The sequence below is a fragment of the Aspergillus stella-maris genome, assembly GCF_047715825.1.
Source record: "Aspergillus stella-maris strain CBS 113639 unplaced genomic scaffold BDV14scaffold_72, whole genome shotgun sequence".
In the NCBI taxonomy this organism is placed as follows: Eukaryota; Fungi; Ascomycota; class Eurotiomycetes; order Eurotiales; family Aspergillaceae; genus Aspergillus; species Aspergillus stella-maris.
The window spans coordinates 42,416-61,624 of record NW_027396866.1 but is presented as its reverse complement, the minus strand read 5'-3'; the positions used below and the strand labels follow the sequence as shown (position 1 = coordinate 61,624).

The 19,209-nt window shown below is 51.2% G+C and overlaps 7 protein-coding genes across 7 annotated transcripts; 2 read left to right on the top strand and 5 right to left on the bottom strand.

Annotated features, from left to right (window-relative positions):
• Positions 1 to 206: 206 nt before the first annotated feature.
• Positions 207 to 601, top strand: BDV14DRAFT_204280 (uncharacterized protein; the record flags this gene model as incomplete). Its single annotated transcript, XM_073774497.1, has 2 exons — positions 207 to 263; positions 323 to 601. 2 exons carry the CDS (start codon positions 207 to 209, stop codon positions 599 to 601), a joined length of 336 nt encoding a protein of 111 aa, XP_073623846.1.
• A 328-nt stretch (positions 602 to 929) lies between these two features.
• BDV14DRAFT_204279 (uncharacterized protein) lies at positions 930 to 1,463 on the bottom strand (the record flags this gene model as incomplete). Its single annotated transcript, XM_073774496.1, has 1 exon — positions 930 to 1,463. One exon carries the CDS (start codon positions 1,461 to 1,463, stop codon positions 930 to 932), a length of 534 nt encoding a protein of 177 aa, XP_073623845.1.
• A 1,252-nt stretch (positions 1,464 to 2,715) lies between these two features.
• BDV14DRAFT_204278 (ankyrin repeat domain-containing protein) lies at positions 2,716 to 4,429 on the bottom strand (the record flags this gene model as incomplete). The annotated part of the gene is made up of 2 exons (XM_073774495.1): positions 2,716 to 3,777; positions 4,019 to 4,429. The coding sequence occupies 2 exons, from the start codon at positions 4,427 to 4,429 to the stop codon at positions 2,716 to 2,718; spliced, it is 1,473 nt and encodes a 490-aa protein (XP_073623844.1).
• A 6,257-nt stretch (positions 4,430 to 10,686) lies between these two features.
• On the top strand, positions 10,687 to 12,728 carry BDV14DRAFT_192637 (uncharacterized protein; the record flags this gene model as incomplete). The annotated part of the gene is made up of 2 exons (XM_073771659.1): positions 10,687 to 10,977; positions 11,124 to 12,728. 2 exons carry the CDS (start codon positions 10,687 to 10,689, stop codon positions 12,726 to 12,728), a joined length of 1,896 nt encoding a protein of 631 aa, XP_073623843.1.
• A 1,056-nt stretch (positions 12,729 to 13,784) lies between these two features.
• On the bottom strand, positions 13,785 to 14,544 carry BDV14DRAFT_181583 (uncharacterized protein). The gene has a single exon (XM_073770084.1). The coding sequence runs from the start codon at positions 14,511 to 14,513 to the stop codon at positions 14,274 to 14,276; it is 240 nt and encodes a 79-aa protein (XP_073623842.1). The 5' UTR covers positions 14,514 to 14,544; the 3' UTR covers positions 13,785 to 14,273.
• Positions 14,545 to 14,959: 415 nt separating this feature from the next.
• On the bottom strand, positions 14,960 to 16,351 carry BDV14DRAFT_181579 (uncharacterized protein). The gene is made up of 3 exons (XM_073770083.1): positions 15,595 to 16,351; positions 15,290 to 15,534; positions 14,960 to 15,107 (listed from the first exon to the last, which is right to left on the bottom strand). Exons 1-3 carry the CDS (start codon positions 15,747 to 15,749, stop codon positions 14,974 to 14,976), a joined length of 534 nt encoding a protein of 177 aa, XP_073623841.1. The 5' UTR covers positions 15,750 to 16,351; the 3' UTR covers positions 14,960 to 14,973.
• Positions 16,352 to 17,875: 1,524 nt separating this feature from the next.
• BDV14DRAFT_181578 (glycoside hydrolase family 16 protein) lies at positions 17,876 to 19,151 on the bottom strand. The gene has a single exon (XM_073770082.1). It carries the CDS (start codon positions 19,094 to 19,096, stop codon positions 18,074 to 18,076), a length of 1,023 nt encoding a protein of 340 aa, XP_073623840.1. The 5' UTR covers positions 19,097 to 19,151; the 3' UTR covers positions 17,876 to 18,073.
• Positions 19,152 to 19,209: the final 58 nt, after the last annotated feature.

Here is a 19,209-nt window from a genome sequence, read left to right as displayed (position 1 = left end):
TTACCTCCTTGTCAAGAACCAAAGCTGAAGCCGGGATGGAAAGGACTATAAAGCCACCCTGAATTCCCCAGAATAGACTGAAGACCCTCACCAGCAGCCATCCTCCCCAGAGCAGATTACAGCACATTGTTCTTGAAGCCAAATCCAAATTACCCATCTTCATCCTACCCAACACCGGACGGAATACGCACACTACGACTTTCAAGATGAAGGTCTTCATTACTACCGCTATGCTCCTGGGAGTTACATTGGCTCTTCCCGCCGTACGTTTCTTTTTCAATTGAGTTGCACTTTTCAGGTTCCATGCTAACAACAGATATAGGACCTCCCCAGAGACACAAGTGTCACCAAGGGAACCGAAGAAGCAACAGTCGAGGCCGCAAACTTCTATACCGAATTCGGCTGGCAGGGGAACGGAAAGCGTGACGTCGAGGAAGCCGATAAGGCTACTGTTGAGGCTGCAAACTTCTACACCGAGTTTGGATGGCAGGGGAATGGGAAGCGGGATGCCCAGCCTGAGGACGCTGAAGGAGCTACGGTTGAGGCGGCCAATTTCTACACCGAGTTTGGATGGCAGGGAAATGGGAAGCGGGATGTTTAAGTAGAAAGCTGTGGTACTTACTATGGTCTGGTCTTGGATACCTAGCAAAGGGATAGATCTTGTTCTGGGTGATGGCTTGTTCGGGCTGCTTTGGAATTCGCCTGGGTTATGCTTACTGATGAGCCAAGAATATTTTGTTTGTGATATTATGTGCTTACTAAAATCAAAGGTAATCCAACTTGAAGTGCAATTATTCTTTACATAGGAAGACACATTACGTTCATTGTTAGGTTTCAGGTCAGCGGATTCTCCATACGTGTGAGTTTAGGTATCCGGCCCTTATAGACCCTTTGAAATTGCCGATTAACCAGATGGCCCAGAAACTAGGTCATTGTAATTCCCGCACAGGAAAGCCGACATTAATCAGACCTCCCCCGGGATTACCACCAGCTGGCTCACCCTCAAGCTCACGCGGCGACTGAACCCGGCCCATTTGCCGCGCAGGATCATGCTTGTGAGAGCCGACACCAAAGCCAAATTCAGGTTTTTGTCCCTGACCATGTATCCCAGATCTAGCATTGCCCGTCTGATCAACACCCTTTACCCTCCTCCCTCTCATCCAAAGAACCAACAGACCAACACTAATAGCAAGCAAAGGCAACCCTAACCCAACGCCTAACCCAGCGCCCAACGCAACAGTCTGACTATTATCCTCGAATCCGGTCGCGTTAAAGTCCAAAGTCGGCGACATACTCGAGGAACTCGCATTCCGAGAAGACGTTGTCGAAGATGAAATTGAGGTTGAAATTGAAGAGGATGCAAATGAAGTTGTATCCTCATACTCACTCCCATCCCCCGAGTCCTGCCCAACCCCCAGCTGCCCAACAACCACATTCCCACTCGCCCAGAGAAAAGTGGACATATTCCCCTCACAGAATCCCGTTACCCAGCCTGACGGTCCGCAAGTCATGACTTGGTTCGGACTGCCAGGGCAGGTGCGGATATTTGCCCAGCCGTTGGTGAGTTCTGCGCCGAGCCAAATACTATTAGCAAGCCGAGTCCAGTGAAAAGTGTTGGAGCATGATAGATTGCAAAGGTCGTGTTAAACGCCTATCATACCATGATCAAAACAGACCCGCGGACAAGCCTCCTCAGGCCACGATTGATCTGCACATGCCCCGCGGTAGGCAATGTTGTATCGAGCGCCGAAACATAGCCGGTTGCTTAGACAGGCTTCGCCTGTTAAGCAGCAGGTGGATGAGCCCGGGCAGCGTTGGTAGTCGGGAGCTATGTTGCCGTTGGGCCAGTAGCAGGTTGAGCATTGAGCGAGGACAAGGGTTGGTAGTAGAGATGTTATTATGGAGAAAGGAATGAGGGGAAGAATACTGCGAGGAGCCGTTGTGGGCGTTGAATTGAGGCTTGAACTGGGTACCTATAGTTTGGCCGATCGAGGCTCTCGAGAGGAGAAAGAAGACGGAGATGGAGAGAAAAAGGAGTCAGGCTCGATTGACCTTACTCTCCCCTCCACTCCCCTGGTGTTGATCCATGTAGGTAATGTGGCTTGATACTCGGTTGGTTAACGTGAGCGTCAGCCTAGGGTAGTGCTTTGAAACTGGACCGTTCACCCTTCTGGAATATTAATTCGCACAAAGGATTCGGGAGTGTGTCTATGCCTGCTGCGTTCCCAGGGGCAGCTTGTAATATGCGATGGACCAAGGTAGGCATTTGACTCTCTAACCATTCTGACGCGCCGTCGCAACTCATGACTGGGGAGGGGGCAGTTTAATTGCCGCAAGGATCGGTCTGCGCCATGGCCCTATGGCGTTTGCCCTCGTGTATGCTTGGAAACCATGTACGCAAAGGTCCATACATGCCAATGGGATCTCGTCCCTACCAAACGCATTGGCATTTTTCCTTCGAGTCGAGGCTGCTTTGCTTGGCGTTGTGCCCTATACTTGGCGTTCTGGTGGTGTTGTATTGGATCCCATTGGAAGGGACTTACCGTTTGGGTTAACGGTGGCTTCGTGGCGTCGCAAGCTTTCTTATTGTTCTGAGCAACTTCGCGCAAAGTCAATATCACGATGCTGGGAGTCAAGGCTTAAAAGCCAAGCTAAACCGACTCTCTGATTTAGAGGTCTATGCTTGCTCCTATATACTGTTCCCCTTCCAGTCGCTTAGGGTCGCTTATCGTACTCGAGGAGAAGGGAAGCAATACTGTCATACCCCTCCCGTGCTGCCATTTCAAGGGGCGATACTTTCTCCCAGTTCTCTATATCCCAGGAGCACCCTTGCTGCAGCAAGTACTCTGCCATATCCTTAGTCCCAAAATAACATGCTGCGCACAGGGCGTGTCCGCGTGTGAAGTTTTGGGCAGGGTTCAGCTTCGCCTCGTTCTCCAGGAGAAGCTTCGCGGTATCGACTCGATCGCTTGCTGCAGCGGAATTCAGTGGGAGAGAATATCTTCCTCCTACAATATTCGGGTCCGCTCCTTTCTCGAACAACTGTTGCACAATGGGAAGCGATTCTGCCCAGTAAGCCATGTACAGCGGAGACCCAAACTCCTCGCTCGAGCAATTGACGTGTGCCCCGTAGTTCAGCAAGAACGAGGTTATTTCCGGGATTTCGGATAGAACAGCCCCATGCAATGCTGTTTGGTGCTCTTCTGTGGACTGGAAATTTATATCAGCGCCAGCAGCACACAGACGCTGTACCTTGTCCAGATGCCCCTTGCGGCAGGCCCAGTACAAGGGCTGCATTCCTCGCTCATCGCTGGCTCGTAGCTCTCCCTCGTGCTGATCCGACCTGAGCAGCAGATTGGTCAGAGGTACGTAGCCAAAGAATGCTGCAACGCGCAGTGCTGTGGAATTGCCGTCAAAATTTGGCAGACTTGCATATCGTGTCTCTGTGGATGATGTGAATTCGGTATATCTACGGTACCATTCTGCTCGATCCTTGGACCCAAGCAGCCAAAAGACATCAGCAACTCCCAGGTTATCAACTATGTCTGCTGTAGCTCGCAAGGCATGCTCGATCCACTCCGTGACTGGATACCGAAAGGGCGAGCCTCCACCACTGAGCTCCTCTTCTATTTCTGAATAACTGTGGCCTTTGTCATCTTCGTCGCTGTCGCTCTCGTCGTCCTCGCTGCCCTTTTCATCTTTCACTTCCTGTTCCAGACTGCCGTTGCGGGCCTTTGCGCCAGATAACTGAGTATTCGTCTTATCAAGGGCAGTGGACTGCTTAGTATCGGCATTTTTGCGCACCCTCGTCAAGCAACTCCTCCTCTATCCCTCCACCACCACCCCCAACAGCATATACACCCAAATACACCGCCGAAATCACTACGGCGAATTGTGCCTCTCCCGCCTAAACGCCACAACCCTTCTCACGCGACACACGCACTACCTCCCCCCCTGGCCCGACTACACCAGTTTCCTCCGCTCTCAACTCCCCTGGCTCGTAGCAACAACAATATACATTGTCCTCGTGCTCGCCGCAATGCAAGTTGGTCTTGCGACGAATAAGTTGCAGGGGAACGAGGTTTATATGACCGCTGCATACGGATTTAGTATCTTTGCGATTTTGGGGCCGTTGGTGGGCGTCGGGTTTGTGGGGGCGTGTTTTGCGGTTGTTGTGGGGGTTAATTGGGTTTGGCAGAGACAGAGGGCGAGGGGGAGGTTTGGGGTTATGCTTGGGGGTAGGCAGAGGGGGGATGGGGTACCGGGGACTGGGAGGGATGAGGGTGCGTGTGGAAGGATGAAGTGGGATCGAGATGGGGAGAAGATGGTGCGTAGGTCGACGGTTTCGAGTGATTCTGTTTAGGTGCTCTGGGAGCATGCGACGGAAACGGCGCGGTGCTATATCAGATACTTGAACAGCCGTGCTCATGAAGACTTATGGTTCCAGGAGGTACGTATCATGCAAGGCCAGATATCATACGAGAGCCCCCGTGCCTCGCACACCTCAGGATTTCCATACCTGCTGCCTGATCAATCAAGACCAAATTTGAGCCTCACTTTCCAAGTCACCGGGTACATGCATCAGAAAAGGACCTTAATGGATGACTTCTCTTCAACCCAGCCTCGTCGCAAAGAGCTCGCATCTCTCACGCAAGCCCATCTACGAACATGCACGCTCGAACGATATCTCTGGAATCTGGACTCTCTTTGCAAGTAGATTACCATATGGGTATAGTACTGCGAGGAATCAAACATGTAGTGATGGTCCGGCCGGCATTTATTCCGTGAGTAGAGCTTCTCTGTTAATAATTCTTCTAGTCGACCCGACCTACGGGACGGGGGCTCTAAGTACATGCCCGGTTGGGTCCCTCGGTCTTGGCTCCCGCCCTGTACTTCCTTTACAGATTGACAGGAAGAAGTAGATCCAGTAGCCTGGTGCCACGTCAGTTCTACCTATTCTATGTTGAGCTCCTTAACGACTTGCTACTTGTCAGTTACAATTAGTAAGGAGAGAAGACTTTTGAACATGTGGATTCTCGAGGGCTTCATTTGATTCGTCAAAGCCACAGGGAAGGATTCCACAGTCAAGTTCAACGAATAACATTCTTTCCCTGACAGGTCACGCATCTCCACTCTTTACACTGCATTTTTAGGTCTTGGGAGGGGTTGATTGGTGCATGGTTTGGCTTCTGATATGTAGGTAGCTTAACTCATTGCTCAACTCACCTCACCTCGTAGTCGAGTGAATGATGTTGAATGGAATATGACCATCTAACTTATTATTCCAAGTACAATACGCATCTAATTCAAAATTACCTGGTAAGTAGATATACAAACACCCCTCCATACTCCTAGGCAGAGGAGTTTGATCTTTGGGTTGAATAGAATAGACAGCATGTAAGTTTAACACAGCCCATTCACTAAAACAGTTGGAGGCTATGAGCCTTGTAATATCAGTTATTCATATATCTCAAGACCGTCAGCTACGTAACCACTGAGCATGATAGTGTTGAATATATCTATAGGTTCAGTGGTATAGTATCCTGTGTGCAAAGGGAAATGAATGGTCGCTTCCAGGAAATCCACTTGCTTGTTGCTCGGCACTGTATAAGCTTAGCAAGGTCGGGGTACCTGTCTACCTGCCTATGATTCAGGTAGGGAAATGCGCGTGTGCTACTACTTCCCGTCTGGTACTAGTACCTAGCATACCAGAGCTACCACGCGCAGCTGCAGACTTCGCGAGTCTCGAAAGTTTGAGGCCAAAGTTGAGCCATGCCAGACGAGCATGACACCTCCCCACCCCAAACATAGAAAGGTAGAGTAGTAGCGAACTTGTTAACAAAGCACGCCTCGATGGTCAAGAAGGAGCACCCCGAACCCATTGACTTGGTTACCTTCTACTTGTGCCCTGGCAGGCGCGTTGTGGTTTGCCGGCGGACAGGTATGGATTGGGCCATAGATTCGGTAGCGTACTTGGGCTGATGTGAACAATAGCATACCTTACAATAGCAGCGGAGGGCAAATGGCATCTCAGTCTCGTATACGGTGCGAGAGAGAGGGTCAAGAGTGAGGTGTAATGTTTGGCCTGCGCTCCCTACTCTATTACATTACACAAGGATACAAGGAGACTATTGCAGAAGGTCAGTCTACTGCAAGGGAGATATAGCCGACCTCTAGCTAGCCACCACCTAATCCACCCCTGCTAACGCACACAAACAGACCCCCCAGGACCAGACCATCCAAGACACTGGGCACGACATCAAAGATAAACCATACCGAAAGATTTAGCCGGGCACAAAGACAGAATCATGGCCCCGGCCAATCAGAGACATAGCAACTCTGCATGCACTGCATTTTTAGGTCGCTGAGAGACTTGACTTGGGGGAGGTACGGAGTACTATGGTTGGATTTGAGCTGCTAATGTTTGGAAGTTCGAGGAGCACTTTTTGGATAGGAGATGGTTCGGGAGTGATTTCTTGTTAGCGGCGTAGAATAGTTAAAGGAGGATCGCTTGGTCTTTGGGAATGACGCACTGCACTGGCTCGTGAGAGTACCTACTGCTTGGAATCTAGGTGCCTACTACGTACAGAGACGGTTATATGACTATGGTAGTCCGACTGCGGGACCCAGTTAGAGCTTCATGCATAGATAGCCTGGGGGTGGAAGATAGAATGTTGGCGTTGTCTAACAGGTGGTCTTTCCCTGGCAGTCTTGTTCCCGTCCCGTCTAGGCCTCTAGGCATTCGCGGTTGAGGGTAGTATGTAGGTACCTACGTTCTGTTGCCTACGATAAAACCACCATCATTTCCGTCTAGCTTGCGCGTATTTCCATCTTGCGCAGACAAAGATGAACTTAAATGCTCTTTGTCCCTTCCAGCTTATCGGCACGGTCAAGCATCGACAAGCAAAGTATCGTCTTGCGGTTCTCGGACAACCGGACGTCTGTCGCCCAAGCAAGCGCTATGATTATTAACTTGGTGCTGCACTCTGTCTAGGTATTGAGGACAGAGGGGTAGTCTTTTTTTAGGGCGATGAAGAAGTGGAGAAATAACAGCGGAGGCACAACCTGCACAGCCTAAGCGCACCTAGCTACGCAAGCGATGTTCTCTGAAGCTCGGCCTTAGAATAGTGACGGCCAGAGCACTTCTCTGTCAAACGAAATAACGATTGGGGAAGGGCACGACCACGACCGGCCAGCAGACGCAACTCTCCAAAGGACGAAAAACTACTCCATAGGAAGGCACGACCCTGGACGCACCTTCCTAAAAGCATCCTGTGCGTCCCGAGGCAAGAGCGATCAAGGGCGTCTTCCAAATGCGATGGGGCAATGGCCAAAGGAAGGTACGACCGCGCATGCGCCAAGCGCACCTTCCTCAAGAGATAAGTAACACCAAACGACGCTCGCGGCAGGAGCAACCGCGGCGCCTTCCTAGTAGGCCGAAATATTTTGGGAAGGCACGATGATCCCCGTTAAACGCACCTTCCGGATCAGGACATGCTGATTCATGGATGTCTGAGGCAAGAGCGATGGAATGTCTCCGACCTTGCGGGCAGACACAAGCTGCAGCTCGGACGTCCAACCGTTACTATCTATGTACCTCTTTCAGTCTTTGATATAGTTTCAGGTGACGTGACTGCGTAATCATGGCGCGGGACGAGTCGGTGCTGTTTCGAAGGGCCGCCCTTGAGGCGGGATGCTCTTGAGAGAATGTCGTGGTCTGGATCCGCTAGACCGCTTGTCCCTGGGGCCTGAAGGGACCGACCTCGTGGCTTCTGTAGAGGAATGGGTCCCTGCATAAGTCGTGGAAGAGCTGACTCGCAGCACATTTCGATCATAGCCATCTAGACGATCAAGTCTTCTAGGGACGAGTCGGGATCGGAATAGAGCAGCTCATTCGCCACCGAGTACGGACCACGGTGAATAGCCGGAATGTGCGTAGGTGCAGGTGCAGGACTACCGGTGAGCAGGATTTCGATTCCGCTCATCGATCGAACTCTTCTCTTCAGCTGCCCTGAGCGCCCAACGCTCGGGTCCAAAATGGCGACTGGATTACGAAGCGGCGAAGCCACACGGGTCGGTCAAGCATGTAGCAGTGGATTTATTGAAAGATAAGCGGTAGTAACGTCTTGTTTCCTGTTATCCGATATTCCGAACGAGCCTGGGTGGATTTTCGGTGCCAATCAAGGTCGATACCGCGTTGCTTTTCGATAGCTGGAGCTGATAATGAGATCCTCTGGGCCATGCTTGGATCGAGCTCCGAAGAGACGGGACGGTGGACCTCCAAAACCGGCATTCGCAGCAGCGTTGGCCGCGGTGGGAAACTGAAAATTTGGCAACGTTCATAGACGGGATATACGAACGGACCAAATGGCGGGTCTGGCGGTGTTCATTCTTACCGCTGGTATTTGCGGGTGCGAGTTGGCGAGTGCGAGCGATCAGGGAACATGGCAGATTTCGGTACCTGATTTCGAGTCAGCAATTGTCCTGTCGAGTGTTGTTGGCAGCCAAGTCGACTCACCGGCATTTAGAGAAGAGCTCCGAGGCATTTGATGCACTCCATACAAACGGAGTACTACCGAGGTGTCACTCCATGACATACTGATGCAAGTGTCTATTATTGGTACAGCGGTAGATCATCATATCCGCAGGGTTGCTGGGTGCTGACGTATACTTGAAGTCAAGACGAGAATTGGTCCCCTTATACTGTATCGAGTAGAGTGAGTCAATGACAACACACCGTTCTTTTAGCTAAGGTACCAGTGGAACTGTCGACCACGAGAGTGTCTGCCACGAGTCAGCAGTCAGCACCTTACCCACAGTCACATGACACAGGCGGCCCAACGGTCCCGTAATGATCAAGATTTTACGATGAAGATCCCCAAATCGAGATTCTAGAAGCTGGAGAAATCTTGAATGAGCCAGTGGCGTCGAGCCGTCGACCGAATGATTTCCGTCTAATCTCCGCAAGGGAAAAACGGCGTTCTAATCTGGGAAATTGGGATCTGTTGTGGACTGCAATCGTGAGTTCCGGCGTTTCAACCAGGAACAGAACAGCAAAGCACGTGACTTTGAGCACGTGAGAGCAATCTCCGATGGTCCCCTAGCGGCCCACTGGGCCACTCCCTGAGATGACGGTGTGAGCGACGAGAACCTGAGGGACTCGAGCACTAGGCACAGAACACGATCCAGAAAGAAAATGATCTAGGGTGATGGATCATGGGCAAGGGTGAAAGTCTGCCTTGGTGCAGCCACTACTACTGCCTACGTACGCACGCAGGCTGAGACTGAACCTTGGAAATCCTCCGTCTGGAACCGGCAGGGTTCCAACGGGCGGACTTGTATGTGATAACTTCCCTCGTTATGCACCGACTTCCAGAAACGCAAGGGCTGCGTGCAAGGTTGCCTGAAATGTCCGTGTCGCGGGCAAGCTGCATATAGGCGATTAGTGACGGAGGGGTTCGAACCTCGCGGTCGGCTGGAGGGTATTGTTTGCAGCGGGATAACCGACAGAACCGCGATGTTCGCGCAGCAGGCTGGCTGGCTACCTTAATCGTAAAGGAGGGTGTTGGGTGAACACTTTCTTACTAGGACCAAGGATGGAACAGCCCGAACGGGTGTAGCCCAGAACAACGTGGCAGGCGGAGAGTCGAGGGGGAGATTTGAGTCCAACCCGAGTGGTCTGTAGGCAAGCAGATGGTCAGTTGAGCACCACTCACACGGGCTGTCTTGGGCTGGAATACATAGCTAGTCGCTATTATTACTCCGTCGACTACCTGAAGTCGCAATTGTAGCCAATCCCGCAGTAGACGCCCCATGGGCTGAGCAGGAAGCCCACCGGGCTCAGAGGACGAGGAAGCGACGTTGTCGAATGAAATGGGGGGAGATCAAACTCGGAGTCTGAGGGTCTTCAGATGACTGATCATAGAGGTGAACGGGGCATCCGTATGGGCGCCTCACTTTTGTTGTGGTCAGAAATGGTCTGTACAGTAAGCTGCCTGTCCCGTGGCCGGCTAACCTGTTCTGGCCTGTTTAGCTCTAACCTCATCTGTCTAGCTCTGATCATCTCTCCCATCATCTCTCTAGTCTCTATCCATCATCAATCAATTATTTCTTTTTTCCCTGTTCGAGCAGGCCGACCTGCCCATCGCTCGGGCGCCTGGGTCCAGACCTCCTTCACGTCATTTGATGAACTGCTCGTACCTCTGCCTCAGGCTGGTGTCCCTTTTCTGGCTCGTCTCAAACAGGCTAACCCAGTCCCGTTTGACTAGTGGCTCGCTCCACGATATCTATCTCCCTCTCCCTCCCCCCGATCACCCTCATCTTCATCTCCAGTCCTGCTAATATTATTCTTTACTCGCTGTTACATGCCCTTGACTCCCTTCATCTCAGCCTCTTATTTGAACTTCCCTGTTCCCTCCTCTGCACTTGATCATCTTCGTACCACCTCTCATACCCCCTCTCATCATCACCACCTCCTCTCTATCTTATCGGCTCTTTATCTCCTTGTCACTATCGCCCTCACAGTTTGTCTCCCCACCATCTCTCCTATGAGCTTGGACAAGGTTATCCTTTCTTTATTGTATACTAACTCAACATGCAGCCCCCAATCCTCCATACTCACTGACAACAGTTCTTCCATCTCACCCGAGACACTTCCAAGGAGAACATAGCATGTCAGTCACCACCATGGCCGACGACGACCTTTTCAAACGGGCCATCTCTGGGTATCGGGATGCATTTTTGGAACGAAACTCCCACCTTCCGGAAGAAGAGCGAAATCAACTTTGGGGTCAGCAACTCAGTCAGTTCATGCCTACGACCGCGGTTTCACCGACTTCACCCGCGTACCGACCAGTCTCGGGTTCCAGCATCCTTGGTCACGACACCTCTTTTGAGAAATCTGGGAAACGGACACGACAGGAAACTCCTCGGACGCTACCTGGTTCTGGACTTCCTCCGACAAAGCGGCGAGTCACCGTACGTGATCTATTCTGGCCTTCTCTTCCCGTCCCGCCTCTACTACATCTTGCGTCCCCATCCATCCTTGCTCCTGCTGCGCTACCTTCCTTCTCTTCTTCATCCTCCACTCTCCCGCCAACAGTCCCTGGATTGACACTTGGCAGACTCCGGACCCTCCAGACCGCGTTGAGCTGAAGCGCGATCTCTCCCATGCCTCCTCGCCGGCAGCACCGGAAACGTCCTGGCAACTTTCGAGAACAATGTCGCAGGCGGACACCTTCTCTTCCCCTTCCTCCGGCCTTGGATCCGCTCCCCGACCTCCAGCTATGGTTCGTTCGCAAAGTCAACAGGTCCCCGTGTCGTACCAACATACAACGCCCGCCATGGCCCAATATCGACACTCTCCTGGACACCCACGACGCCTACAGAACGTGAACGAGTTCTCGCCTTCCGAGTACACCAAGCAATATTTGGCCGACTTTGAGGGCCAGACAACTGCATCCCCGAACGACTTGGTCTTCACACCTCACCAGGGCTCTCTGCCTACGCAGTATCTTCATGGACAATTTGGCGGCGAGAACTCCTTGGCTGCGGCACCTGCTCAGTCTACCATGGCAGCCGTTGAGATGAGTCGCAGTGGGACAACTGACTCACTTTGCGGCAACATCAATATGATGCGCTTCGACTCTTCAGGGCCAAGTATTGACACAGACTATTCCTTTGCTGTCCCCTCCTCCACATTTCCCTCTTCCACCCAGCCTGTAAATATCCCTCTTTCTCACACCGTCTCTCCTACACCGCAAATGGTCCACCAGAACCCATTCAACATGGTGGATCCATCAATATCCCTGCCATACTCCTGCTCTGCCCCTCCCGCTACCTCCATGCCTATGGCCTCTCCTCTTGCTGCTGTCGAGATGGAGCCCACTATGTCCAGCGATGGCGATGTCTTGTCAAATACTCAGCCCTCGAGAGCTACTCGCAGGACACAAGAGCAGCTTGTGCACAGCGCCAGACCTATCGCTCCCAAGACGGAGTCCCACAGCGCCACCCCGCCCAAGGTGACAGAGCACAAGATGATCCGGATATCGTCTTCGGACGGTACTTCCAAAGAGGTCGCTGCCATTCCCAAGGCGTCGATACAACGTCCTCCCCGTCAAAAGACATATTGCCATTTGTGCAATGATCAACCGGACGGCTTCCACGGAGAGCATGAGCTGCGTCGTCACATTGAACGCGTTCACTCCGTCATCCGGAAAGTGTGGGTTTGCGTTGACATCTCGCCCGACAAAAAGTTCCTTGCCAACTGCAAGGCCTGTCGGAATGGGAAGAGGTACGGTGCCAACTACAACGCCGCCGCTCACCTTCGCCGGACCCACTTCAACCCCTGCCAACGTGGCCGTGGCGGGCGGGGAAAGGACAGCGAAAAGCGTGGCGGGAAAGGAGGTGGCACCCACCCTCCTATGGACATTCTGAAGCACTGGATGGTTCAGAAGGAGGAATTTGTCGTCGAAAATGCTGGAAGCTATCCTGTCGAGCAAGATGGGCTGGTTGATGACATGGTCGCCGCCCCGATCACCTCTCTCGACGAGTCTTCTTTCGACTCGGCGATCACTGAGGATCTGTCCTCGCAGGGTATGAATCCGGCCAGTATGACGAATTATGACTCCTTTGCCACGTTTCCCTCGACAACCTCATACCCGTCGTTCGATAATACTTGCTACCTTGAGTCTCAACCTATGGTTCCAGAGGTCAGTTCGTACGTCTGATTTGCTTATCTTTCGTGATGCTTTGACGACTATGCGACTTTGATGTGTACATTTGATGTGCTTTGTTAGGTGTTTGTTTGGAGTTGCTTGATACCATGCTACTGACGTGGTTTGTTTCGATTTGCGTTTTACTTTCTTGGTTCATAGATATTGTCTTCTTTTTTTCTTTCTGGTTCCCTTGATGTTGGAACTGATTTTATTATTTCTTCTTTTTTTTCTTAACTCTTTTTGCTTCTCTTCTTTTTTTTCACCTCAAATCGTTTCCCGACCTTTACCTCATTGAGGAGCTACAGGTCAACACTCGACCTCGTAATCACCTCACTTGATGGATACGACATAATGTGTGATGATGAGCAGCAGATCAGTCCTCGCGACTCTACACTACATCCTGAATACAGTGATTCGGCAAACAAGCCAGAAAGCAACAACAGAACCTTGGCCGCGCCAACGGTGGGGGCAAAATGAGCTACCAGTACTAGGTTCCGACAGCTTTCGCTGCAGGAACCATGGTGGTAACCTTCATCCTCCTCTATCTACATACCTAGTATCTTCCTAGCTGCAGGCTCGTCCTGTAGGACTACCGTGTTACTAAGTGCGCAGATCTGAATGATGAACCCAAATTGGTGATGAGAGAAGATGGCACTAGGGGCGAAACACACCACAGTCGGTCTTTACTGACTTTGCCGCTCGGTGAAAGGGAACGCATTTAGCATGTATGGATGGACGTTACCCTGCAGCCTACCGGGCACTCTTGGCATAGTTGTTTCAGAGTGTCCAGCAAAGCCCTTCTGTTGGCTCGCCACTAACCTCGACTTTCTAAGCCACGCAAGCAGTGGGCAGCAGCTATTTTGAGCAGCGATTTTGGCTGGATCTTGATGATGATCACTTAAGTTGGCTCTGCGGCCTGTGTGGCGTATGCCCGCGGTTCTATGAGCTGGACGTAGGATTGGGCTGGTGATGGGTGGGCTGACTGGGCTGTACCGTGATGTGTCCGTATTGATTGTAACTACGGTGTTTTCGGGTTAGGTTGGGTATATTAATCTATTCTATTATTGTTTACAAAGTACTCTTCTGACTATGTATTTTGCTCCAACCAAATAGAGTCCTTACGAGGAGCAGTCCTTAAGATCATTCGCAGTAGCGTTCAATCCTGTCTTTAGCATACTGATTTCCCTTTCACAGGTCTTTCAGCTGTTTCCTGAATTCCCATCGCCTCATTCAATGCCAAATGTGATCGGCTTACACTCCGTGCCCACCAAGTTATATATTTCACTGTGTGTCGTGGAGAGTCGAACTTCAACCAAACCCCGCGTTAGAATGCGGACTACTGCTATGTCTAGATACCCAAGCATCTCCTTTTATACAGCTGGCTTTGAAAAACATGCGATCCATCCCTGGCGTTCGAAATTTTTGTGTCGAGTGTCAGTTATGCAGATTTGTGAATGACATAATTAGTCATTCAATCTATGCAGCGCCTCTTTTGCCCGTGTGCGCCCGGTCTGCCCCGTACTCTGTAGTCTGCACCTGCACGACGCTTACGAGGTGCTATAAGGCTTTGGCCATGACTTGGCGGTGAGTACACAAAGTACTCCTGGCAGTTGAAGCATTTGCCAGTTCTGTAGTTGAGAGCTCCATACTCTTATATAGTTGCCAGTAGTCACATTTACTACACTGTACAGAGTAAGAGCAGCAGAACAGGGCAATTACGGCCGAGCTCGGAATAAACAGGAAACCCGGAGCTCGTGGGCGGCAAAGGCGGTCAAGGGGAAAGCGGCACTTCGCCATTCCGCTTGGACCAGCTTCAGTCGAGCTTCAATCGATCAGTCTTGCTAAGGACGACGGGGTTCAGATCAAGAATAGTTAACCTAGCATCGTCCTCTTATTAATCTCTGCTAGTGTTCGCGCCCAATCTCCCGGCTCTTTTACCCGCTCTCTCCACCCTTCCACCTCTTCCTTTCGCCGCTCAAGTTCAACTCGCGCTCGCAGTCGCAGCCCCTCCCGTCCCGATCGCTATCCCTCAGCATCTCTTCTGCCCTGCGTTGCTCCTAAAACTTGGCAAATCTTGGTATGCTCCTCTGCTGATTATTGGCCCTTTTTACTCCTGCCTCAAAAATTTGAGGAGCGTCAAGCATAGCTCGTGTCCTTTGACTTACTTTCTCGTCGTCATCTCTTTGTCGATCCACATTCGCGCCAGCCGGAGCTAGGCTGACTCCATTTCTCCAAGTTAAACAGGTCCAGCTCAGCTTCAGTTAAGCTCAGCTCTTCTTACCGCTTCATCCGCAGTCCGCACCTCTACCATCACACACACACACACACACACACCATGGCCGCCAACGAGTTCTACAACCAGGGACCTCCGGGTCAACACCCTCAGCATGCGTAAGCGTTCCCCATTTTGTCCTTTGCGGCTTGTTCTCGCTGTCGCGCGATCGCGCGATCCGGAGGCGACGAAGGAAGATGGTCTCCGACCGGCCACCCGTCGACTTCCGCGCGCGACCTCGAATAGCGATGCGGTTCCTTCATTATTGCGCTGAAATATACTGATTGAATTCTTGCTATAGTTACCAGGGCGGTTACGGAGGCCCGCCGCAGGGCTACCAACAACAGCCGTACTATCCTCCCCAGCAAGGTTACGGACAGCAACCTTATCCGCCACAAGGATACCCCCAGGGCCCACCACCGGTATGTCTGCGTGAACAAACCTCGGAAACGGACAGAAAGATTGATAGAATTGTGTGCAGCAACAGATGGTCTACCAGCAACAACCTCCCCGACAGAAGAAGGACCGCGGGTGTCTAGGCGCTTGGTGAGTTTACTCAGGTGGCGATAACTACAGCATGGCGATTGCTAACGTTCGCTTGTCTAGTTTGGCAACACTCTGCTGTTGTTTCCTGTGCGAGGAAACCTGCGAGTGCTGCTTTGACTGCATTGAGTGCTGCGAGATGTGTTAAACGATCGATATTTATGACTTCGACTGATAAGACGAGACAAGACGCGATGCGACAAGCCAGCCGATACCATACCATTCGCTCCTCGAGACCTCGCACGCCTCTCAACTTCTTGACGTTGGAAACCCGATTTGCGCGGCGCACGAGATATTGATACGGATATTTGTGGCCTCTCTATCCGATCGCTCTCTCCCCCGTCAAACCAACTCTGCTTTACCGTGATCTGCGTGTTGCGATCTTGGAAATGAAGCGGGGCGTCGCTCTCTTGCACTGTTTGTACTGGGATATGGATATGAATTGGATCCTGATACCTGGCCGGCGGCGCTTAAACATTTTATACTCGACTTGCCTACCACCTATCTATCTTTCCATATACTCACTTGTTTACTGATGTACTTTCGCGTATCTTAATGTATTTAATGTCGCTGATGAGCTTGATTCTGTACTCAGATCGGTGGAATGCTGGAATATACCTCGCAAAGCATGCCATATCAAAACCAGCACCGACTGGCTGCTACAACGGAAGCCAATTCGTAGGAAGGATGCCCTAACCGACTCTCAACTCTCAAACCAACCTAGGTATATAATATAATAAACAGCAGCAACCAACAAATCACCACCTATACCAACCACAACCTAGCTAAACTCCTACCCGTCCATGAACTGCAAAGCAACCATCTATATCTAACAAGCCTAGAGGTGGTCGTTTTGCAGTAGCCGATTCAAAGCCCTGCCGAGGACCAAATACGAACAAAGCACAGGAAACGGGGAAAGAAAGAAAGGGAGAAAAGAGAAGAGTGGTAAAGGGGTGGGCTTCAGGTCTCCATTGTTTGCTTGTCTCCATGACTCAGTACCTATTCTGGGTAGACGGGCATGCGCAGTGGGAGAATATTATCATTACATACAGCTACAAGGGACGTTCTCTGGATCATAGCATAACAGGTATGATGGAGGTACAGGATTTACTTATACGCAACATCGAGAATTCACAGGCACTGGCCCTGGCTGTAGAAAGGTTAGAAATAGCACATGTTACTAGATACTGCATGCTGATTGGAACGGTAAACAGCACCGTATATGATACTCTGTTGACAGTGTGGAATGGGTAAGTCATTTTGGACTCTACTTATAGAGGCATGATTGAGGTCTTATACCGTACCGTTATGGATTGTTTCTCTACCAGACTAGAGTAGACTAGGCTAGATCACAGAGTAAAGTAAAATAAAGTAATACAACCTAAAGCCCTATTCACTTAAAGGTCTACACAACGTATCGCGGCGCCACTAGAACCTCATCGCCATTGCCATCGCAAGCATCCCTCCCTTTCGCAAAACCCTTACCAGAACACCCCTCACACATCCAGTGAAGCATACCATATCTCCACAAACATACACAAACCACCCGCCCTATAAATCAACTTAGAGACGTTTTTTTACCAATTTCTCTCGTATCTCTCTATCGTTATCGAGCTGCTGCTGCGGTACCACCCTCCTATAAGCCCGCATAACCGTAACGATCCCACCGTCTCCAAACGATTCAATTCATCGCGATGCAGAACGTCCTCCTCATCATCGTCCCCGTAATCCCTCCTGCAATGGATATCAGCAAAGCCCGGCTTATCTCACCCCCGCGCGCCCGCAAAGCCCGTCGTTGATAAACGCGCGGAATGGCACAATACCTGAAGCCTGAGCCCGTGGTGATTATAGGTAATGATTGGATTTAAGCTCGGAATACCGGCCCTATTAGTTGTAGATGTAGGACCAGGAAGCCGCATAAATGAATTCCCCCGCTTAAGCGAGATGCGAATTTAGAAGCACGGGATGACATTAGCGAGGGTGTTGCAGCACCGAGAAGCAAAGCGGTTCGTCGAGGACGTAGGCGAGGGCGGATATCGATAGTTGGCCTCGGGTGCGAGTTTGGGTCGGGGCGATAGAGTGTATCCGTGGGCGGAGGAGGGGGAGCATGCCTAGGTAAGTATTTCTGGATTGACTGGGAACCGGTCAAGGAGGTTGAGGTTGAGGGTGGAGGAGAAGTAGTAGGTTGTAGCAGTCTCTTTGTGTTTGTGTTTGTGCCTCTGCCGGTGGGTTTGGCGGCTAGGGCTTTGATGTGCTGTGGTACGTATCCTGCATAATCACTTTCAGGTTGTTGGTGTTTGCACTCCAGCTGGGACATGGTATGCGGAGGACATCTGTTAGGGTTGCCTCAATCCACTGGTCTATTTTAACAAAGGCGTATTTGCTCCTTCCTTCACACCATTAAGTAGGCTTGGTTTCTTTTCGCGACGCATGGAAGGAAATCAAATTGTTTGCTGAAATGAACTCTTTCATTCCTTCTATTACAACATCTACATTAAAAAGCTATACATCCCAACCATACCATACAACCGCTATCCCCCCTCTACCGATTCCAAACCCGCACATAATCAACCTCCAGCCTCGTCCCCGCCGCATCAACCGTCTTCTCATCCGGATACCCAGGCCAATCCCCACCAACAGCAACATTCAACAACAAAAAGTGTCCCTGGTGCGCAATCTCAACCCAAGTATCCCAATCATTCACATCCCTCCCAGTCAAAGAAAACGTCTTAACGCCATCCACATACCAATTCAGCACATTATTCCGCCACAGCTCGATCCCTTGCGCATTGATCTGCGTCCGATCAACCTCAAACCCAACATAGTGCCAGTTACACTTGCTCCATTTCGTGCCGCCGTTCGTGAGGCCCACAAATTCATTACACGGCCCGCCAGGCGCGGTTCCGCAGTGCAGTGCGTTGTGAACAAGCGATTGACCATTAATAACCTCTAGGATATCCCACTCCGACACGGAAGGCCAGTTCTGATAATTCCCGCGAAACTTGGAACCCAATGCCCAGAAGGCGTTCCAGATCCCCTGCTGTTTTTCGGCGTACGCGCATCCAGTCTTGATTCGTGCTTCGACGAATAATTTTCCGCCGCGCTGCGCCTTGAAGTCGCTTCTCACCGTCTCGATGCGCGCGCTAGTCCAGCTCCCGTCCTTGGTATTTTTCCGGGGGATAATATACAGCGTCCCCTGCTCCGTGATCCGGATGTTTTCAATCTTGTTCGTGTACGACTGCAGCTCGTTACTGCCCCAGTTTGCGGGGCCGCCGGGGTACGAGTGCCCGCTGTCGTAGATCCATTTCGCGGTGCTGGGTTGCTTTAAGGTGTTGGAGGAGCTCGGATACGTGAATTCTTCGTGCCAGGTTAGACTGTACCCCTGGAGCAGGGGTTTGTTGAGGCCGGAGTCGAGCCCTGCGGAGGAGATTACGGCGCGCGAGCCGTGCGTGTGTGCTTTGTGGCCGGGGGATTTTGAGTGGGTACCGTGGGCGGTTGTTAAGGTTGGGTTTGTGAGGTTTAGGGCGAGGGTTAGGAGGGTGAGGAGGGAAGTTGGTGTTTTCATGTTGGCGGTGGCAGTGGTATTTCCAACTCGACTCGAAGGATAAATTAAACTCGTGCGACGCGAGGTAACGCAGAATATAAATAAATACAAGAAAATAAGGGAAAAAAAAAAAA

What these genes read in the sequence shown, in the direction of transcription:
- BDV14DRAFT_181583 (XM_073770084.1), bottom strand. Translation starts at nt 14,513, where the DNA reads ATGGCGAAGTGCCGCTTTCCCCTTGACCGCCTTTGCCGCCCACGAGCT.
- BDV14DRAFT_181579 (XM_073770083.1), bottom strand. Translation starts at nt 15,749, where the DNA reads ATGGTATCGGCTGGCTTGTCGCATCGCGTCTTGTCTCGTCTTATCAGT. An exon ending in AACAGCAGAGTGTTGCCAAA is followed by an intron (nt 15,535 to 15,594) that starts CTAGACAAGCGA and finishes GAGTAAACTCAC; the next exon opens with CAAGCGCCTAGACACCCGCG. An exon ending in CTCCGTAACCGCCCTGGTAA is followed by an intron (nt 15,108 to 15,289) that starts CTATAGCAAGAA and finishes GGGAACGCTTAC; the next exon opens with GCATGCTGAGGGTGTTGACC.
- BDV14DRAFT_181578 (XM_073770082.1), bottom strand. Translation starts at nt 19,096, where the DNA reads ATGAAAACACCAACTTCCCTCCTCACCCTCCTAACCCTCGCCCTAAAC.